Source organism: Poecile atricapillus, chromosome 2 (assembly GCF_030490865.1).
Source record: "Poecile atricapillus isolate bPoeAtr1 chromosome 2, bPoeAtr1.hap1, whole genome shotgun sequence".
NCBI lineage: Eukaryota > Metazoa > Chordata > Aves > Passeriformes > Paridae > Poecile > Poecile atricapillus.
In genome coordinates, this window is record NC_081250.1 from 21809723 (window position 1) to 21824555 (window position 14833).

General features: G+C 39.4%; 1 protein-coding gene across 5 annotated transcripts in view; it reads left to right on the forward strand.

The window, feature by feature from the left end:
* Positions 1-14833, forward strand: part of ADAM22 (ADAM metallopeptidase domain 22) — a 128099-nt gene that overhangs the window by 57947 nt on the left and 55319 nt on the right. For all 5 annotated transcript variants that reach the window (XM_058833142.1, XM_058833138.1, XM_058833139.1 and 2 more), the window contains exons 4-5: positions 510-576; positions 14183-14265. In XM_058833142.1, coding sequence (XP_058689125.1) covers positions 510-576; positions 14183-14265 — 150 coding nt within the window. The remainder of the gene's footprint in view (positions 1-509; positions 577-14182; positions 14266-14833) is intronic.

Consider the following 14833-nt stretch of genomic DNA (forward strand, 5'->3'; position numbering starts at 1 on the left):
GCTCGTGGGGCCCACAGCTTTGCCTGCCCGTGCTCTGTGGACCTGAGCTCACCATGTTGGCCTTACCAGGTCATGTCACTGTTGTGCCATCGTGTTCTTTGAAGCCTGCCAACGCAGCTGCCATTTTCCCTTAGATTCCAACTGGTTTCCCATACTTCTGGTTTTTTGCTTTTTTTGAAGTTCACCTAACTTCTATGCCGTTTGATTTTAGCAGCAGATAGAAAAGTCTCTTGAATTACAATCAGTGTCAGTGGCTGGTTCTGAACCTTCCATGAAGAAACTCCCCTCAGTTTTCCTTATCCTACCTTCTGCTGTTAAAAATCACTGTATTTCATGTACTGTGTAACTCCATTGGAGATGGTTGTTTCAGTGATTTTTATGAACATTTTAGGAAAAGTATCCTGCAGGTTTTGCCCTTTTCAAATGTAAATGTTTAATCAGTTCTTGCTGAGAGGGAGTACAAGAGCACATGCGCAAGGCTTATGATTCTTTTTTTCTTCTTCCTGCAGTGACCTGCTGTCTTCTGAATATCTTGAGAGGCATATCGAGCAAGGTGGGAAGACAGTGGAAGTTAAAGTAAGAATTTCCTTTTTATGCTTTTCTTTTTTAATTTGCTTGACTTTTGATGTTCATGCAAACACATATTTTTGTGAAAGGAGAGATAACTGATTTTTCAAGTGATTTGTTTTACTATTCTGAGGCAAGCATGTTTCATGTTTTCTAACTTCCAGCTTTAAAATAGGCAAATACACTCCATTGTCAAATTTAGTACATTAATGTTTATATCAAAATGATAGCTGTGAAAAATGTCTACATAGTAGTTCTCTTTGCTAGTAAATATACTTTACTTTTGATGCCTATTGAAGAAAATATTTTTGTTTTGGTAGATAGCCTTTTCTCATTGTACTAGTTTGTTGGTTTGTTATGAGCTTCTTTGTAAATTTGAGAATAGCAATATTTATTGTATAATATTTCCAAGTATTTGGTCACCAGTTGTGGGTTTCTTTCTCTTTGTGTTTGTTGGCATGGTGACAACAAGACGTGTGAAATGTCCCACACACTTTGCAGAAGTGTTTTGTTGTTTGAATACAACCTGGGAGATTTTTCTTGGGGATCCTCTATTTGTTAGGACTTATTTTGTACATGTCAACTATAATTTTTATATCAATTACTGTAGGTTACATAGAGTGTTCAGAAATGTATTATGTGAAAAATGGCAACTCTAAATTTGCCTATCCAGTAAATACTAGGTAAAATTTTGTTCAAAGTTTACATTTTGTTAAAAGAAATCCCCCAAATTGTTTTACTAAATCTGAGGTCATCTAAATACTTCAAAACCAATGCATTAATTTCTGCAGTGTGAAAGTGGAAATGGAAATGGGCAAAGCAGTCCTTTATCCACTGGATGATGCAAGTTTCTCTTGGTTTATCCCCTTCTGTCATTTGCAAATAGGAAATCTGTTCTTCCACTATTATCAAGATAACAGTCTGCATACATTATCAGACTGAGGCAAACACATACGTGTTCCATTAAATTGTAAAGACTAATTTCTCAGTCATCTTTGCAGTCAAGAAATCTTGCTTGACTGAGAGTCAGAATATGAGTCAAAGCAGAAATAAAGATAATAGCTGGTATTAATAAGAACAAAACAAACCATTTGTCTGCATTAAGATATATATGCAAGTTAGCTAAGTTAATCCATCCAAGCCCCATCACTGAATTGTTCCTGATGAGCAAGCCATAATCAAGCAAGGAAATGTTTGAAATCAGCACCTCTTCATATCAAAGTACTGTTTAATTGAATGGGAAAGTGATGGGAGGACCAGGCCTTTTAGGGAAAGGGTCAGAAAATGTTCTGGGCAAAACAGCTCCCAGCCTCAAGGTGGGTTCCTCTGCCCCTACTATTCCAGTGCTCCAGGAGTTCTGCAGGGAGCAGTCATATGGAAGCATGCTAGGAAAAGGGATATAAGGTTTTTGCTTGTTTTGTTGCATCTGAGGGAGGGAAGCAGCTGCTGTAACAAAATGTCAGAAGAGCCTGGTGGCCACAGTCATGGGAACATTTTCATAAAAGTTCAGATACCAAAAGATTGTTAGAAATTGCAGGCTACTGAGTACACTTTAATACCAGACACTGAATGAAGCTGATTTCAGTACTCAGTAGCTGTTTAAAAATAAATCTGGTTCTCTCTGACCAGTCAGTATTTTTCAGAGCACATCTAAGTTCATTCGACAGCTTTGTTTGTCTGTTGAATAATTTCTAAAAAGACTGGCAGTATCTGTTTGCATTTGAGAAACTAGGCTTTGGTTTTACATCAAATGTTTTGAAAATCTTATTGCAATGACAAGAAATGTCCATGATGGTGATCTATTTCCTTTGATTACTGTGGGAATTGCTTACCATAATGGTAACATAATAATTATACTAGATTTTAGGGATTGTGCAGATTTCTTAGATACATATTTAAAAATAGCTAGTAAAAGGGTGCAATTTATGAATAAATCAAAAAATATGTACTCTACTATGCAGCATATTCCTAAGTAGGAGCTGAAGAGGTATTTCAGAAAGGAGACAGGTTGCTCTCAGTTGCTTCAACTTGCTGCTCTTCACCCACCTCTGTGCAATTTATCTTGGTCTGTAGGCAGAGACAGAGGCGGCCTGGCAACATCTCTCAATCTGCTGCATTGGTGGGAGAAGCAGTGACAGAAAGAAAACGTCCATCTGCCATCCACTGCCAGCTGCAGGCTTTGAGCAGGCCTGTTTATAAAGTGAAATGGCCTCCTCTGTTCTTGGCCTTCTTACTGGAGAGGGGCATTTTAAAGCACATACATATTCCCCCTTGCATTTCTCTGTGCAAGCAAGACTGCTCAGACATGCAAATCTCTGCTGCTGCTGTTGTGCCATTGGCAATATGGGAGAAGACAGGAGCTTTGAGCCACTGTGTGAAGGCTGCTGTACGTACATGCAGCAGTTTGGGAATGTGTCTGGAAAGTGGATCCTGCCTTGGCTCATGTGATGTGGGCTTTTGCCACTCCTCCCCCTCTCCTTCCCTCCTAGTAAAACTTCCTGTGCTGTAAAATACATACAAACCTTCTGACATTACTGAGGATGCTTCAAAGAGGAGAGGGGGCAGGGGAAGGGACAAATGTTTATACCATAAAAAGTACCACTTTTTAGTAGCAAAGGGTTTTTTACTTTGACAGAAGTCCTCAGTTTAACATACTTTTTTATCATAAGAAGTTAACATTACATTTGATTTCTGCATAATTATTAATACATTAGACCACTGTGAAGGTGGAACATATTACACATTTTTTTGCAGCCATTTATGTTCTGCCAGCATTTAGCTGCTGCAGAGGAGAGTCTTGTTAATTTGACACAATTAGGCAGCGACTAAGACATTAAACCAATAGCAGTGTGCAATGCCTAAGAAAAACAAAAGGAGGTAGATGTTTGAATTATTTCAGTGTTTCCCCCCACATCCTCCTTTACTGTACATCATGTCTCTACTAGGAAAGCAGCAGTGTTGGCCTAAATTCCCTCTGGTAGCAAAGAGAATAATCAATTAATAAGAAGGAGAAAAACCCTTCTTGGCATTGCCTTTTCCTGATTGTGTCATTCCAGATCATCCTATACTCATAGCACATCAATATTCAACCTGTGTATACCTAATGTTGTTGCAATACATCTCTGTGTCCTTTTATCTCTCTTTCTCCCTCTTTTTTGGTTGTCATTCTGTCACTGATGCTGTCAGTGAGATGAAAGGCAAAAAACAGCTATAGTGCTGAGTAATTCACATTGCTGGATTTTTCACCCTCAGAAGAAACAACTGGTATCTATTCAGTGATATTTTCTCAATAAAATGCTTCAGTTTTCCTCTTCAGAGTGTATAGAAATAAATATTTCTGCTTGTATTCCTCCAAAACATTGGACACTTTTACAAGTTCTTAGAAAATTGCTTTCTGAAAAAAATTAAGTTGTGAAAATAATTCAGTCAGAAAACTTGCACAGGTAGAGATGTGGTAGATAAATACCAGAAAATTTTGATGGCATGTTCAAATATGATTAGAAAGAAATCTATTTCATAGGCAGTCCTTAGAGTCTGAAATTCTTTAGTGTGGTGGTGTAAACACAGCATGTGTATTATGGACACAAAATTACAGCAAGAGTGCTTACAGCATAAACCTCTACTTTTTGCTTCAGCCTCACAGCATGTTCATATGATAGCATTGAACAACATGAATGGAGACCTATCAAATGCTAGGTACTGTTTTTCTCTGTTGTGGCATTAACAGGGGAGCTTTGGCCAGGCTTGTCCTGCTGGTTGGGAATGCTGTGTGGCTATGTGTCCCAAGCTGTGCTGAGCCGCACTGCTGGGCCCCGCGGTGCTCAGACAGTGCCTGCTGGGCTTTCTTCAAAGCACCTGCTTTGTCCTGTCCAGCTAGGGTGCCCCAGCACGGCCTCCTGCTCTGTGGGGACTCCAGCAGAGGGGCAGTCATTGTAGCTTGGCCACTGGGGGTGTTTGGGGCAAGTGCATTTTAATGCTGCACAGCAAAGCAGAGCTGTTAGCTTGCAAAAACAGTCATTATGTTGTGTGCATTGTTTGACTAGTAGTGTGTGTGCAAGATGACCTTTATTGTAGCTTACAGCTGTTTTAATGATTCTGCACAAGAGAGGAAAATTACTGTTCTTCATTGCCTTGCTGTGCTTAAAGCCTTGGCTAGTGTGTGCCATGATGTGCATTTGAAGGGCTCTTTAAATGTCCCTTTTAAGGAAAAAATATATATAAGGGAGAAAAATATTAAAATCTTGAAGGACCAGAGGAATCTGGGTACCCTTGATATGGTAGATACTGCTTTTTCTGTTAAACTTTCTTCTTCAAATCTGCTCTGCTTGAGCACTTGTTAAAATACAGTCCCTTGACTGGGAGGGCAGTGTGTGTCTGCACACCTGTGCCTGTGTTCAATGAGACCTCATCCCAAGTGGCATTCCAATAATTCATTGTTATCTCCACAAGTACAAACTCATCATAAGTCTACAATAATTTGTGGGGCAGCCAGATGAAACACTTAACCACTGAGCAGGTAATTTAAATATTTGACCGCTAGTTTCCAGTCGTATAGCAAGGTGCTTCTAACCATCATTTTCCAATTAGGGCACTCACTGTCTGAGAAGAATCTCTTATTATTCTTCAGGCTTTGGTAACTCACTGTCGTGGCATGTGCCACAATGAATCCCTAAATGCACCTTCAGGGCCCGGAGCACACCACCAATAGAACTAACTGGCAACAAAGGAGCGAGGGATGGATCCTTGTTTGGATATCCCAAAGGGTTTAATCACTGAAGGGGTCCAGGGACGAATACAAAAATAAGCTGAGGGCACAGGAGTAAATACAGGGTGACAGGGGCGGAGCTGAGGGTCAGGGTCCAACCAGAACAAGGGAAAATGGTGCAAAGGCGTGGCTAGGGACTGGGGAAACCAATAGGGTAGTGGGGGTGGAGCAATGCAGCAAACTGGGGCCAATAGGAATCTGGGGAAGGGAGAACATTCTGGGGATTTACCATAAATAGCAAATGGGGGGCGGAACAGAGATTACATTAATTTGGTGAACCAATAGAACATCGAACCTTGAGAACTATTTACATGTGTCTGCAAAGGTCCATGGAAAGGAGAGCTTTTCTCTCTCTATACTAGATGGGTATTCTCCCTGTTTACCTTTGCCCCTCCAGGGCTGACGCACAACCACTCTAATGGCAGGACCCTGGCTTTCCCCAGCTCACCATTTTATAACCAAAGAAGAAGGTGTTTCAGTTGTCAGGGAAGCCTGTATGCTAAACAGGCTTTTCTGTTCACTTTCTCCTGAAAAGTGGAGTGCCAGTTGGGCTGGCAGAGGATGGGAGGGGAGTGCAGGAAGACTCAGCCCTGGGAGGCTGGAGCCTGGGGCTGGTGGGGAGCTCTGTGTGAGTGTACCTGAAACTTGCACAACCTGCTGATGAAAACTGGAAAGGAACAAATAATAAATAATGCAGGAATTATATATGCCTGTTTCTGGCAGAGCTTTTTTGGCTGTGTACAGAGACTAGAGAAGCCATTATTATCAGAAAAATCACTCTTTATCTTGTTTGAGAGAAGACTTTGAATAAGGGTTCCTGTAATGTTGTCAGATCTCCTTTCTCCTATGCCCTCAACAGAGCTCTGTTGGCCTTATGGCAAATTACTAACAAATCTAGGCCATAATCTACTTTTTAGTGATAGCGGTAAACTAACTAAAGAAGAGCTGACAGGGAGTCTGTGAGTCTGACACAGTTTACCAGGGGGTTCCTGCAAGGTTGATCTTCAGAGTACTCCCATCAAATGTTTTCATTAATGGCTTATGTAAAAAAAAGTATGTGTATATTAATGACATTTGCCAACGGTACAAAACTGAGAAGCATTACAGTGCACAGAAGGATCAGCTGGAAAACTGATTGTCTTTTGACCAATGGAGTAAATAAAAACCAAATAGAACAAATGTCAACTTCTCACGCTTAGGGACTAATTATAGATGTTTGTACTGTACAACGGAAGTTTATAAATTGCAAGTTCCACAAGAAGGGGAAGATTAGAGTGCAGTAGTAGAATGGAATGGCAGGATGGAAGCAAACTGTGGTCCCAGAGTATACCGGTCAAATTACTTTCTCTAGGTTTTGACAGGAATTAATGTTACTGTATGTGTCTTGACAAATTTTTTTAATTTCTGTGTATATTCCCTTACTCTGGACATCTTTCTTTTTCAGTAGTGTCATGCTGTCACACTAAGTTGACGGGCATTGAGAAATATCTCACTTTCCTGTTGTAGCATTGTTTGAATTCTGGAAGCAAGCCCTTTGGGGTTTAGAAAACCTAGTATCCTCTATGGGAAACCAGGGGAAGATAATCAGCCCTCATATATAGTGCATTTGCTTGACCTAATGATCCTGCAGGCTGGCACTTTAAATGCACATTTTCAGTAACCTTTTGAAACATCTGATTATCTCCCTGTTATTACTAGCTTACTTTTTATATACATCCTACTATTGAGGAGAAGAAAACCGAAAGTAACAGCTTTCCATGTTAGGAGTTATTCCCAGGTCATGGTTTTGAATATACTACACTGGAATGAATCCCAGATCATGATTCACGTAGGATTTTGCAGGTTTAATTATCTTGTCTTCCTTTTCTTTGTGACATAAAAAAAAAAAAAAAAAAAAAAAAAAAAAAAAATTGTCTTGTGGGTTTAACTAGTCCTGCAGGAAAAAATGTCTGAAAACGTTTCCAGATATTAAAAAGTGCATTTCACTGTGGATGTGGACCCCAGTGATGGTGGGTGCTGGTTCTGCTGAAGTGACAAGTCAAGCCACTGTGTAACCATCAGGAGTCACCTCCTGAATACTCTGCCACAGTTTTCTCTTGTTCCAGAAGGAGGACAGCATGAACTTGCAGAAAAATCTTGCCTGACTTTGTGTACCTCATGAGTTATTTTCCATGAGCTGCAACGACATACGGCATACATAGCCAGAGAGTGGTAGCAACGAAGTAATCGCAGACCATACGAGGACTGAGTATGGCTAAGAGAAATTAATTACTGCTATAACATTAAAGAACATAAAATCACTTTGTAGATGCCCTTATTAAAAAATAAAAGTATCTTTTTGGATTTAACTTAATCCCTTTGAGGGGGAATTAAGCTAAGCAAACAGAAGCTGCTGTACTTCTGAAGGAGTGCTTCCATGCAAGGCTTCAGTGTGCTTTAGCTTGACATCTTTACTTTCTTCAACTTGACTTCTGTAAGTAGCTTTGCCTAGACATATCTGTTGTGGATACCAAACTGGCGCTGTATTATCAACAGTAGGTTAATGTTTCTAGACACAGCCTCAAGCTCTGTGAATTTTCTCTTAAAGAAAAAGTTCTGTCATTCAGAAATAATGAGCCAATAAGGATATCAGAGTTGTATTGTTTTCTATTTTCCTCAGAACTTTATGTCCTGCTGACTGATTGGTATCCAGGTAGGTGTTGTGTTTATAGTAATCTTGTAAATCACATTCTTATACCTTGGCTTCAGATTCAGGGTAGGCTGATGAGCTGATGTGGCAGAACAGAATGTGTAGATTATAAGGAATTTTCATACTGTCCCTTAAAATGTTTGCTTCCATTTCCCTGGAATAGGCATGCAGGAGTGGGACAAAAATGACTGTCATTTAAATCTATATATGTATGCCAGGACTAGGAGACACTAGCCACTGCTACAAGAGCTATCTTAAAGACAAAAATGACTGTCATTTAAATGTATATATGTATGCCTAGGACTAGGAGACACTAGCCACTGCTACAAGAGCTATCTTAAAGACAGCAACAGAGTAGCCAGAAGAGGTAACCTTTTCTCCTCTGCCTTGTCTTTTCCTGGCAGCTGATGATAAAAAATAATTTTCCCTAACACTAAGGTAAGTCAAGGCAAGTCAAGAATATGTTTCTCAAGCAGATGCCAAGGCAGCTTCCACAGCAGATGGTGTTGCGTTGGCATGAGCTCTCTGTCCACACCCTGCAGTGTTTTGTGGAGCATCTTCTCTCATAGCTACTGGGCAGTAAACACAACCCTCATTTGGCCTCTGAACTGGGAAGCTGGGCTGATATCTTGTGCCATCTGCTGAAGGCTCCTGCTGTGAGTCACTGATGGCAGTTGGAGCGAGTCGCCTGCGTGCAGGATCCTGTCATATACATGTGTGTCTGTTTTTTGAGAGTGCTGCCAACAGGCTTTAAACATGGGCATTTTGTGGAGAAGGCTTAGAAGCATCTGTGCCTTATCCTAATTTTGGATTCCATATCTCTGATTTCAGAATCTGAAACAGCGTTATAATCTAATGTCACTACAGTGTGTCGACTCTGAGTTATGTGAGCACATGTGATAGCCATCCTCCTACAAAGGGACGGCTCCGTTCACAATTTCAGAATATTTGGCTTTCAGGCGTCTGCAGTCCAGAAACTACTCTGCAAAGAGGTGGTGCCAGGTCCCTGGCGTTGTTACTGAGCTGAGTAAGAGCTGAACTCAAGGCTCAGCACAGTTCCACAGCAGGCCCCCTGCCAATTGCTCTAGTACATGTCAATTAAAAGATGTTTTCTCTCATTGCAGTTACACAGGTCAAAGTGCCATTTTGACTTTTGTATTTACTAATACAAGCCCATTCATAACAAGTTGTTTTCTGCCATAGAGGTCAGCCAGTGAGGGTGCATTTTCTTTTCCTTTTGCTGTTGACCTTGCAGCCTTAGTTATGCATTTTTGTAACTAGTGGCCCCATAATGGGTAGCTCTTTAAACAGCTAATCGTTATCTGGCAGCTAATCATTATCTAGCATTCACAGAATGGTGGCTTGAGCCTTAGCTGGCCTTTTGGGAGCTTTCTGCTGCAAGGAAAGAAGGAGATAAGTTACTAGGATTTGAATTAAACCAGCAATCTCATTTCCTTTGGATTAAAGAGTGTTAAAATAGGAATATGTAGGAGAAGGAAGGTATTAATTTTAAGGTCAGTGCCTTGCTGTCACACAAGTTTTACTGGTGAGTGCCTCTCTTAATTGCAGAAAATGGCTTACTTAGATATCCGATGTAGAAAGCAGATGAATGTGCATCCTTATTTTCCTCCCCTGGGAAGGTCATAGTGTCTCTGAGGCGAATAACAAACCCTGCCAGTGTATGGTCAGCAGATGCTTTCTGCACTGTGACTGCAGAGAGGAGTGAACTGCCACCATTAATGACTGTCGGGGCTGTTCTTTTGCTTTACTTATTTCACCTTTTATTATGAGTATTAGTTAATACTCATTTCAGCTCTTTCGTGTCTGCTCAGCAGCTGGTGCCTCTCAAAGCAGGGACAAACTCTCTTAAAGGATAAAAATGGGAACCGATTTTATTTGCATTGCTGACATCTGTGTCTTAACATTTTTTAGCATCTTTGCCACACTATGTACCCGACAAGTTGCAAGACTTGTACTGACATGGGCAAAAAGGTTTCATTTGGTTAGAGATGAACTGTAGCAGTTCACAGGGTAAATAGCCCTAATTCAGAATTTTGCTACAATTATCCAACTTAAGCATCAAGATGAAGGCAATCTTATGAACTGACAACTATTGTAATGATTAACTTGTTTTAATTGACACTGGAGTCATTCTGGTTTTTATTTTTTTTATTATTTATAGGATGTTATTACATTTTTATCTCTCCAAATCCATAAACTTCTTTTTAAAAATCTGTATTTTGTGTTCTGCCCTTGGACATCACCAGTAGGTTGTCCCTCATGTTGAGAAGGTTCATGCAGGAAGGATAACTTACTCATCCAAGGAAATTGTCAACAGAGTGCTATGGGCATTGGCAGAAATTTTGCCTTGCATGGTGCAAACCACAGCATGAACAATGGCTGTGTGCCTTGTGGAGGCAAAAATGTTGAACTTCACTCTGCTGTTGCATTAGCATGCCTTTAGATATGGCATAACGTCTGCCTGTGTGTGTTGCAAGTTTGTGTCACAGCCCTTGTCATCAGGCTGACCTTGTCTCATAGATGACATTTACCCTAATTTTCTCCTAGACTCTAGAGTGACCAGGTTCAATTTTAGAGCAGAAGTGGGTCAGTGGGCTGCTCTGACTTATGGCTGGCAAATGTTTGAAGAGTGGTCTGATTTCCTCTCCTCTTGCACCGAACCATTCCCCAGTACTGGCAAAGGCCAGTATTGATTTGCTGAGATGGGCAGTTATTGCTTTTGAGAGAACAGAGAGAGCCTCTATTAGCTACAGGAAGCCAATAGCTCTTCACAAAAGACCCTTGATGTTCTGGACTGAGCTGTAGTTGATGCTAATTTCAGGTCTTAAGGGAACTCTTAATTATCATATGGGACCAGAATACTTTTAAGAAAAAATGAAGATTTTATTTTTTTCTGCTTTTGTCTCACTGCTAAAGATACCAGGAGAGAGACAATCCCAGTCCTTCAGGGAGTGTTTTCCAAGAGCAGAGTAAAAGAAGATAGATATGATAATTATATTTAGTGTTTGGTGGTCTTAGCCCTCTCACATACTATGATTTCTCCTCTAATACAGTGTATTTTATAGCAGCACCTGCTATGAAACAGGTTTAGTACATGGCAACCCCAGCACAATTTCAGCCTCAACTCTATAGTGAAGCAACAACAGTAAACTTCTTGGCCAAAATTACATGTGCTTGAAGAAACCTGCCCTGTAGAGTCCCTTCATGTGTCCTGACTCAGTACAGAACCTTTGACTCATAGACTCATTAAGGTTGGAAATCACTTCCAAGTTCATTAAGTCCAACCTTTGACCAAACACTACCATAACTACACAAACCATACCAACTAAACCATGACACTGAGTGCCACATCCAGTGGTTTCCTAAATGCTTCTATTCTCAGAATTTGTAGCTTGAAATACCCATACAGGGGTCAAACCCAGAACCTTGCAATTATTAGCACCATGCTCTAACCACTTCAGATAATCTCATGCATCAAGTACTTGGAAAAAAACTATCTTTATTTAAAGAAGTTAAAATAAATTTTATTAGCTTAAGTTCATTTTAACTGTTTTGAAGTGACATGTTATAATGATAGGAATGTAAGTACATACATAAAAAAATATCTCCCGGATGTTAACATATAGAAAGGAATGTTTTGTAGTGATAAGAACTGGTCCCTGAGACTGAGATCAGAGTTGTGTTTCTATGTCCACCAGAATTACCATGAACTCTAGTAGAATTGATTTGACTAAATACAGTAGAATTTGTGTTTGTTTCTCAATTGTACTTTTCCCAGACAAGAATTTAGAGCTATTTTTCTTACATTTTTCTTTTCTAGATCTGTATGCATATTTTTTCCCCTTGGATTTTTTACAGAATAAATTAATTTAGAGGTACTGTCATGGGACATTTATTTGATGCTCATTCAAAAGATCAAAACACACTTTTGAGCCACAGACTGGATTCTTAGTATGAAAAAATGTTCCTCCTGGTTGAAAAGACATGGTTTGCAAACTAATGGAGCCTGAGATTCTATTTCTGGTACATATTAACTACATTTTCTGAGAACAAACCAATTTGTGTAATTACTCAAAATTCCTTCCACAGCTAGAAGTCTGTACAATTCCCTACTGATGGTCTTTTCAGTATTATTCCCATATCCATGCACTTACTCCAGTTATATCTTTTACAGAAATACTAATTCAAGAATTCTCTTTAGAGAGTATGCTTTATAAGGTTTTAGATCATCCATATGGTTTGATTGTTTTGGTTTTTTATTTGCTTACTGGAGTCTCTCTTTGTTTACTTCTTATTCATATATTCCAAAAGGACCTGAAAGCCTTAAGCAGTTCCATGATCCTGTAGTGGGGGACACCCTACTGACTGAAAGAAAGAAAATCTCAAGTGAAGAGAGTTTAAAGTAGCTAAGATATAGGAAGTAAATAGGTATAGAAAAGGAGGATAAAATGAGCCAAGGTTTCAGGAAAAACAAAGAAGGATGTAGTCTCTCTGAAATAAAATTAAATGAGGATATTGGTGGTTAAAATGTATGTGAGTGCAAAGCAGAAATTAAAACACTCTCCTTTTTGCTGATACTTGATCTGTGTCCCAGGGTCTTGATAGTCAGGAGAGATGCTGGTCCAGGTGATGGGTCATGCACCTGCTGCCAGACACACCTTGTTGTGGCCTGGTATGGGGCAGCCCCAGAGCTTCTTACCAACGTGAGACAAGGCATCAAACATTACCTTGTGGCACCAGTTTCCCTTCAGACTTCTGAGCAGAGAGGTGGCCATCGTGGGCAGCGAGGTGGTCACTCTGTGGGTCAGTGTGGTGTAGGACTTCTTCTGACCAGGCTGAGATCAAGTCTGTTTCCCTGTGAGCAGCTGTGCTCTAACAAACAGGCTCCTACACTCTCTTAAGGAGTGCACCTCAAACCAGAGGCACCCATACATTGTAGCTGCTTTCAACAATAGATTCCACATGTTGTAAAAACAGAACAGGATTTCCTGATCAAAACTAGCAATATCGCCTACATATTTTCTTGCCTTTAGCCTGATCTTGATTGAATTTTTTTTCTTATTTGAAAAATAAAGACCAAAAGCATTTAATGTCAGATGTCTAAAATGAGTGTGCTATACATCATGCAAGTGGCTGCTGGCTTTTGAAAAAGCTGTAATTGTAATGCCTTTCCCTCCCTCTAGTAAATGGACGTAAATATTCACAGGGCTGGGTACATTAGACTAGGTAGATTATTCATTCTTTTGCTCGAAGAAGTATTTGCAAATAAATGCTATTAAAAAAAAAAAAAAGCACTGAAAAATCTGAAAATCTCCTTCATAGTCCTTAAACCAATGCATTAGAGCATAGCTGATTTTGGCAAGACACTAATAGGTAAGTTCTTCTGAAGAGTATATGTCGGTGAAAATTAATGGATGTTTGAATTGTTTTTCTAATTTTGCATACAAATATTGATATTGTGCAATACTGAATAAATTTATTGCATATGCAGTAGGGCTCACATCCCTAACAGTGAAACCAGGGTGGATTTTTCAGTGGATTCTGCTGGATTTTATTTGAGAGGTATACATTTCATTTGCAGAAGAGAGGAGGCAAATATTCATTTTCATTGTATTCCTTTACTACTTAGTTATTCTTAGAGTTTCCATTAGTTTTGGAGCTCTAGTGACTACTTCTGAGTTGGTCTTTTTTCAATCAAGCATTATTATTATTATTTTGTTAGCATACCTTTCTCCTCAGAAGAAGGAAATTGCCTTACCCTCAGAGCAGAGTTCATCACAGTCATGTGCAGAGCAGATGTTGAGTCTAAGGCCTCTACTTCCAACTCTTTCTCTAGTCAATGAAGAAAGATGAGCACTTCTGGGGTAATTTGTCTCTGAAATCCATCTTAGGATGTCAGGGATTTTGCACTGAAATTGTGAAATACGCCATTTGGTTTACAGTGTTGAGATGATGGTGTTTGTCTAAGAACCAAACGAAGGCTCAAAGAAGATGGGATGAACACCCCTATGAGTGATAGTCAGTTCCTGGTGCCATGTCAATGGCTTGGCAATGTGTTTATGGAAAAGCAGTCTTTGACAGGATGGAGTGTGATACTGTAGAATGTCCTATGGATTTACAGTCTCAATTTCCAATTTCAGGGAGGAGAACATTGCTATTATCAGGGAAAAATTCGAGGAAATCCTGTATCATTTGTTGCCTTGTCAACATGCCATGGATTACAGTAAGTCTGCTGTTTTGTTTTTAATGACCTTTGTTTGTTACTCTTTTAAGCAAAATCAAGTTGTTTATAGTAAAATAATACATGTATATTGTAAAATAAGTGCTATTTATTTTCCTATTAGTTTGTCATCAATATTAAGTAATCAACAATCTTCTGAATTTCCTTTTTTTCTAAACTGAGGACTTATGGCAGTGTCCAGGTAGTGTTTTAGGATAATTTATTATAGAGAAGGCAGAGTATAAGTAGCTGAAAACATCCTATTCTAGAATAAAAACAATGCCAATGAATTATTTGGAAGTTGTGTTCTTTTCTAGTTGCTATAATGATGCATACTTTATTTCTTTTCTAGTCTCTTTACAAAGAAAATGTCAGTTTAGAATTTATCTTGCACTATCCACTTTTGTTAACAGAATTTCTGGCCTTAAGCTGTGTGTATGGGGTAATACCTTGCATATAGTAAAATCTTGAAAAATCTAAAAGAAAAGGTATAAGAGGGTGCAATAATTTCTATTTGAGGTACATAATTTTACTTATAATTAAAGCATCTGTCAACTGAAGATTACATGAA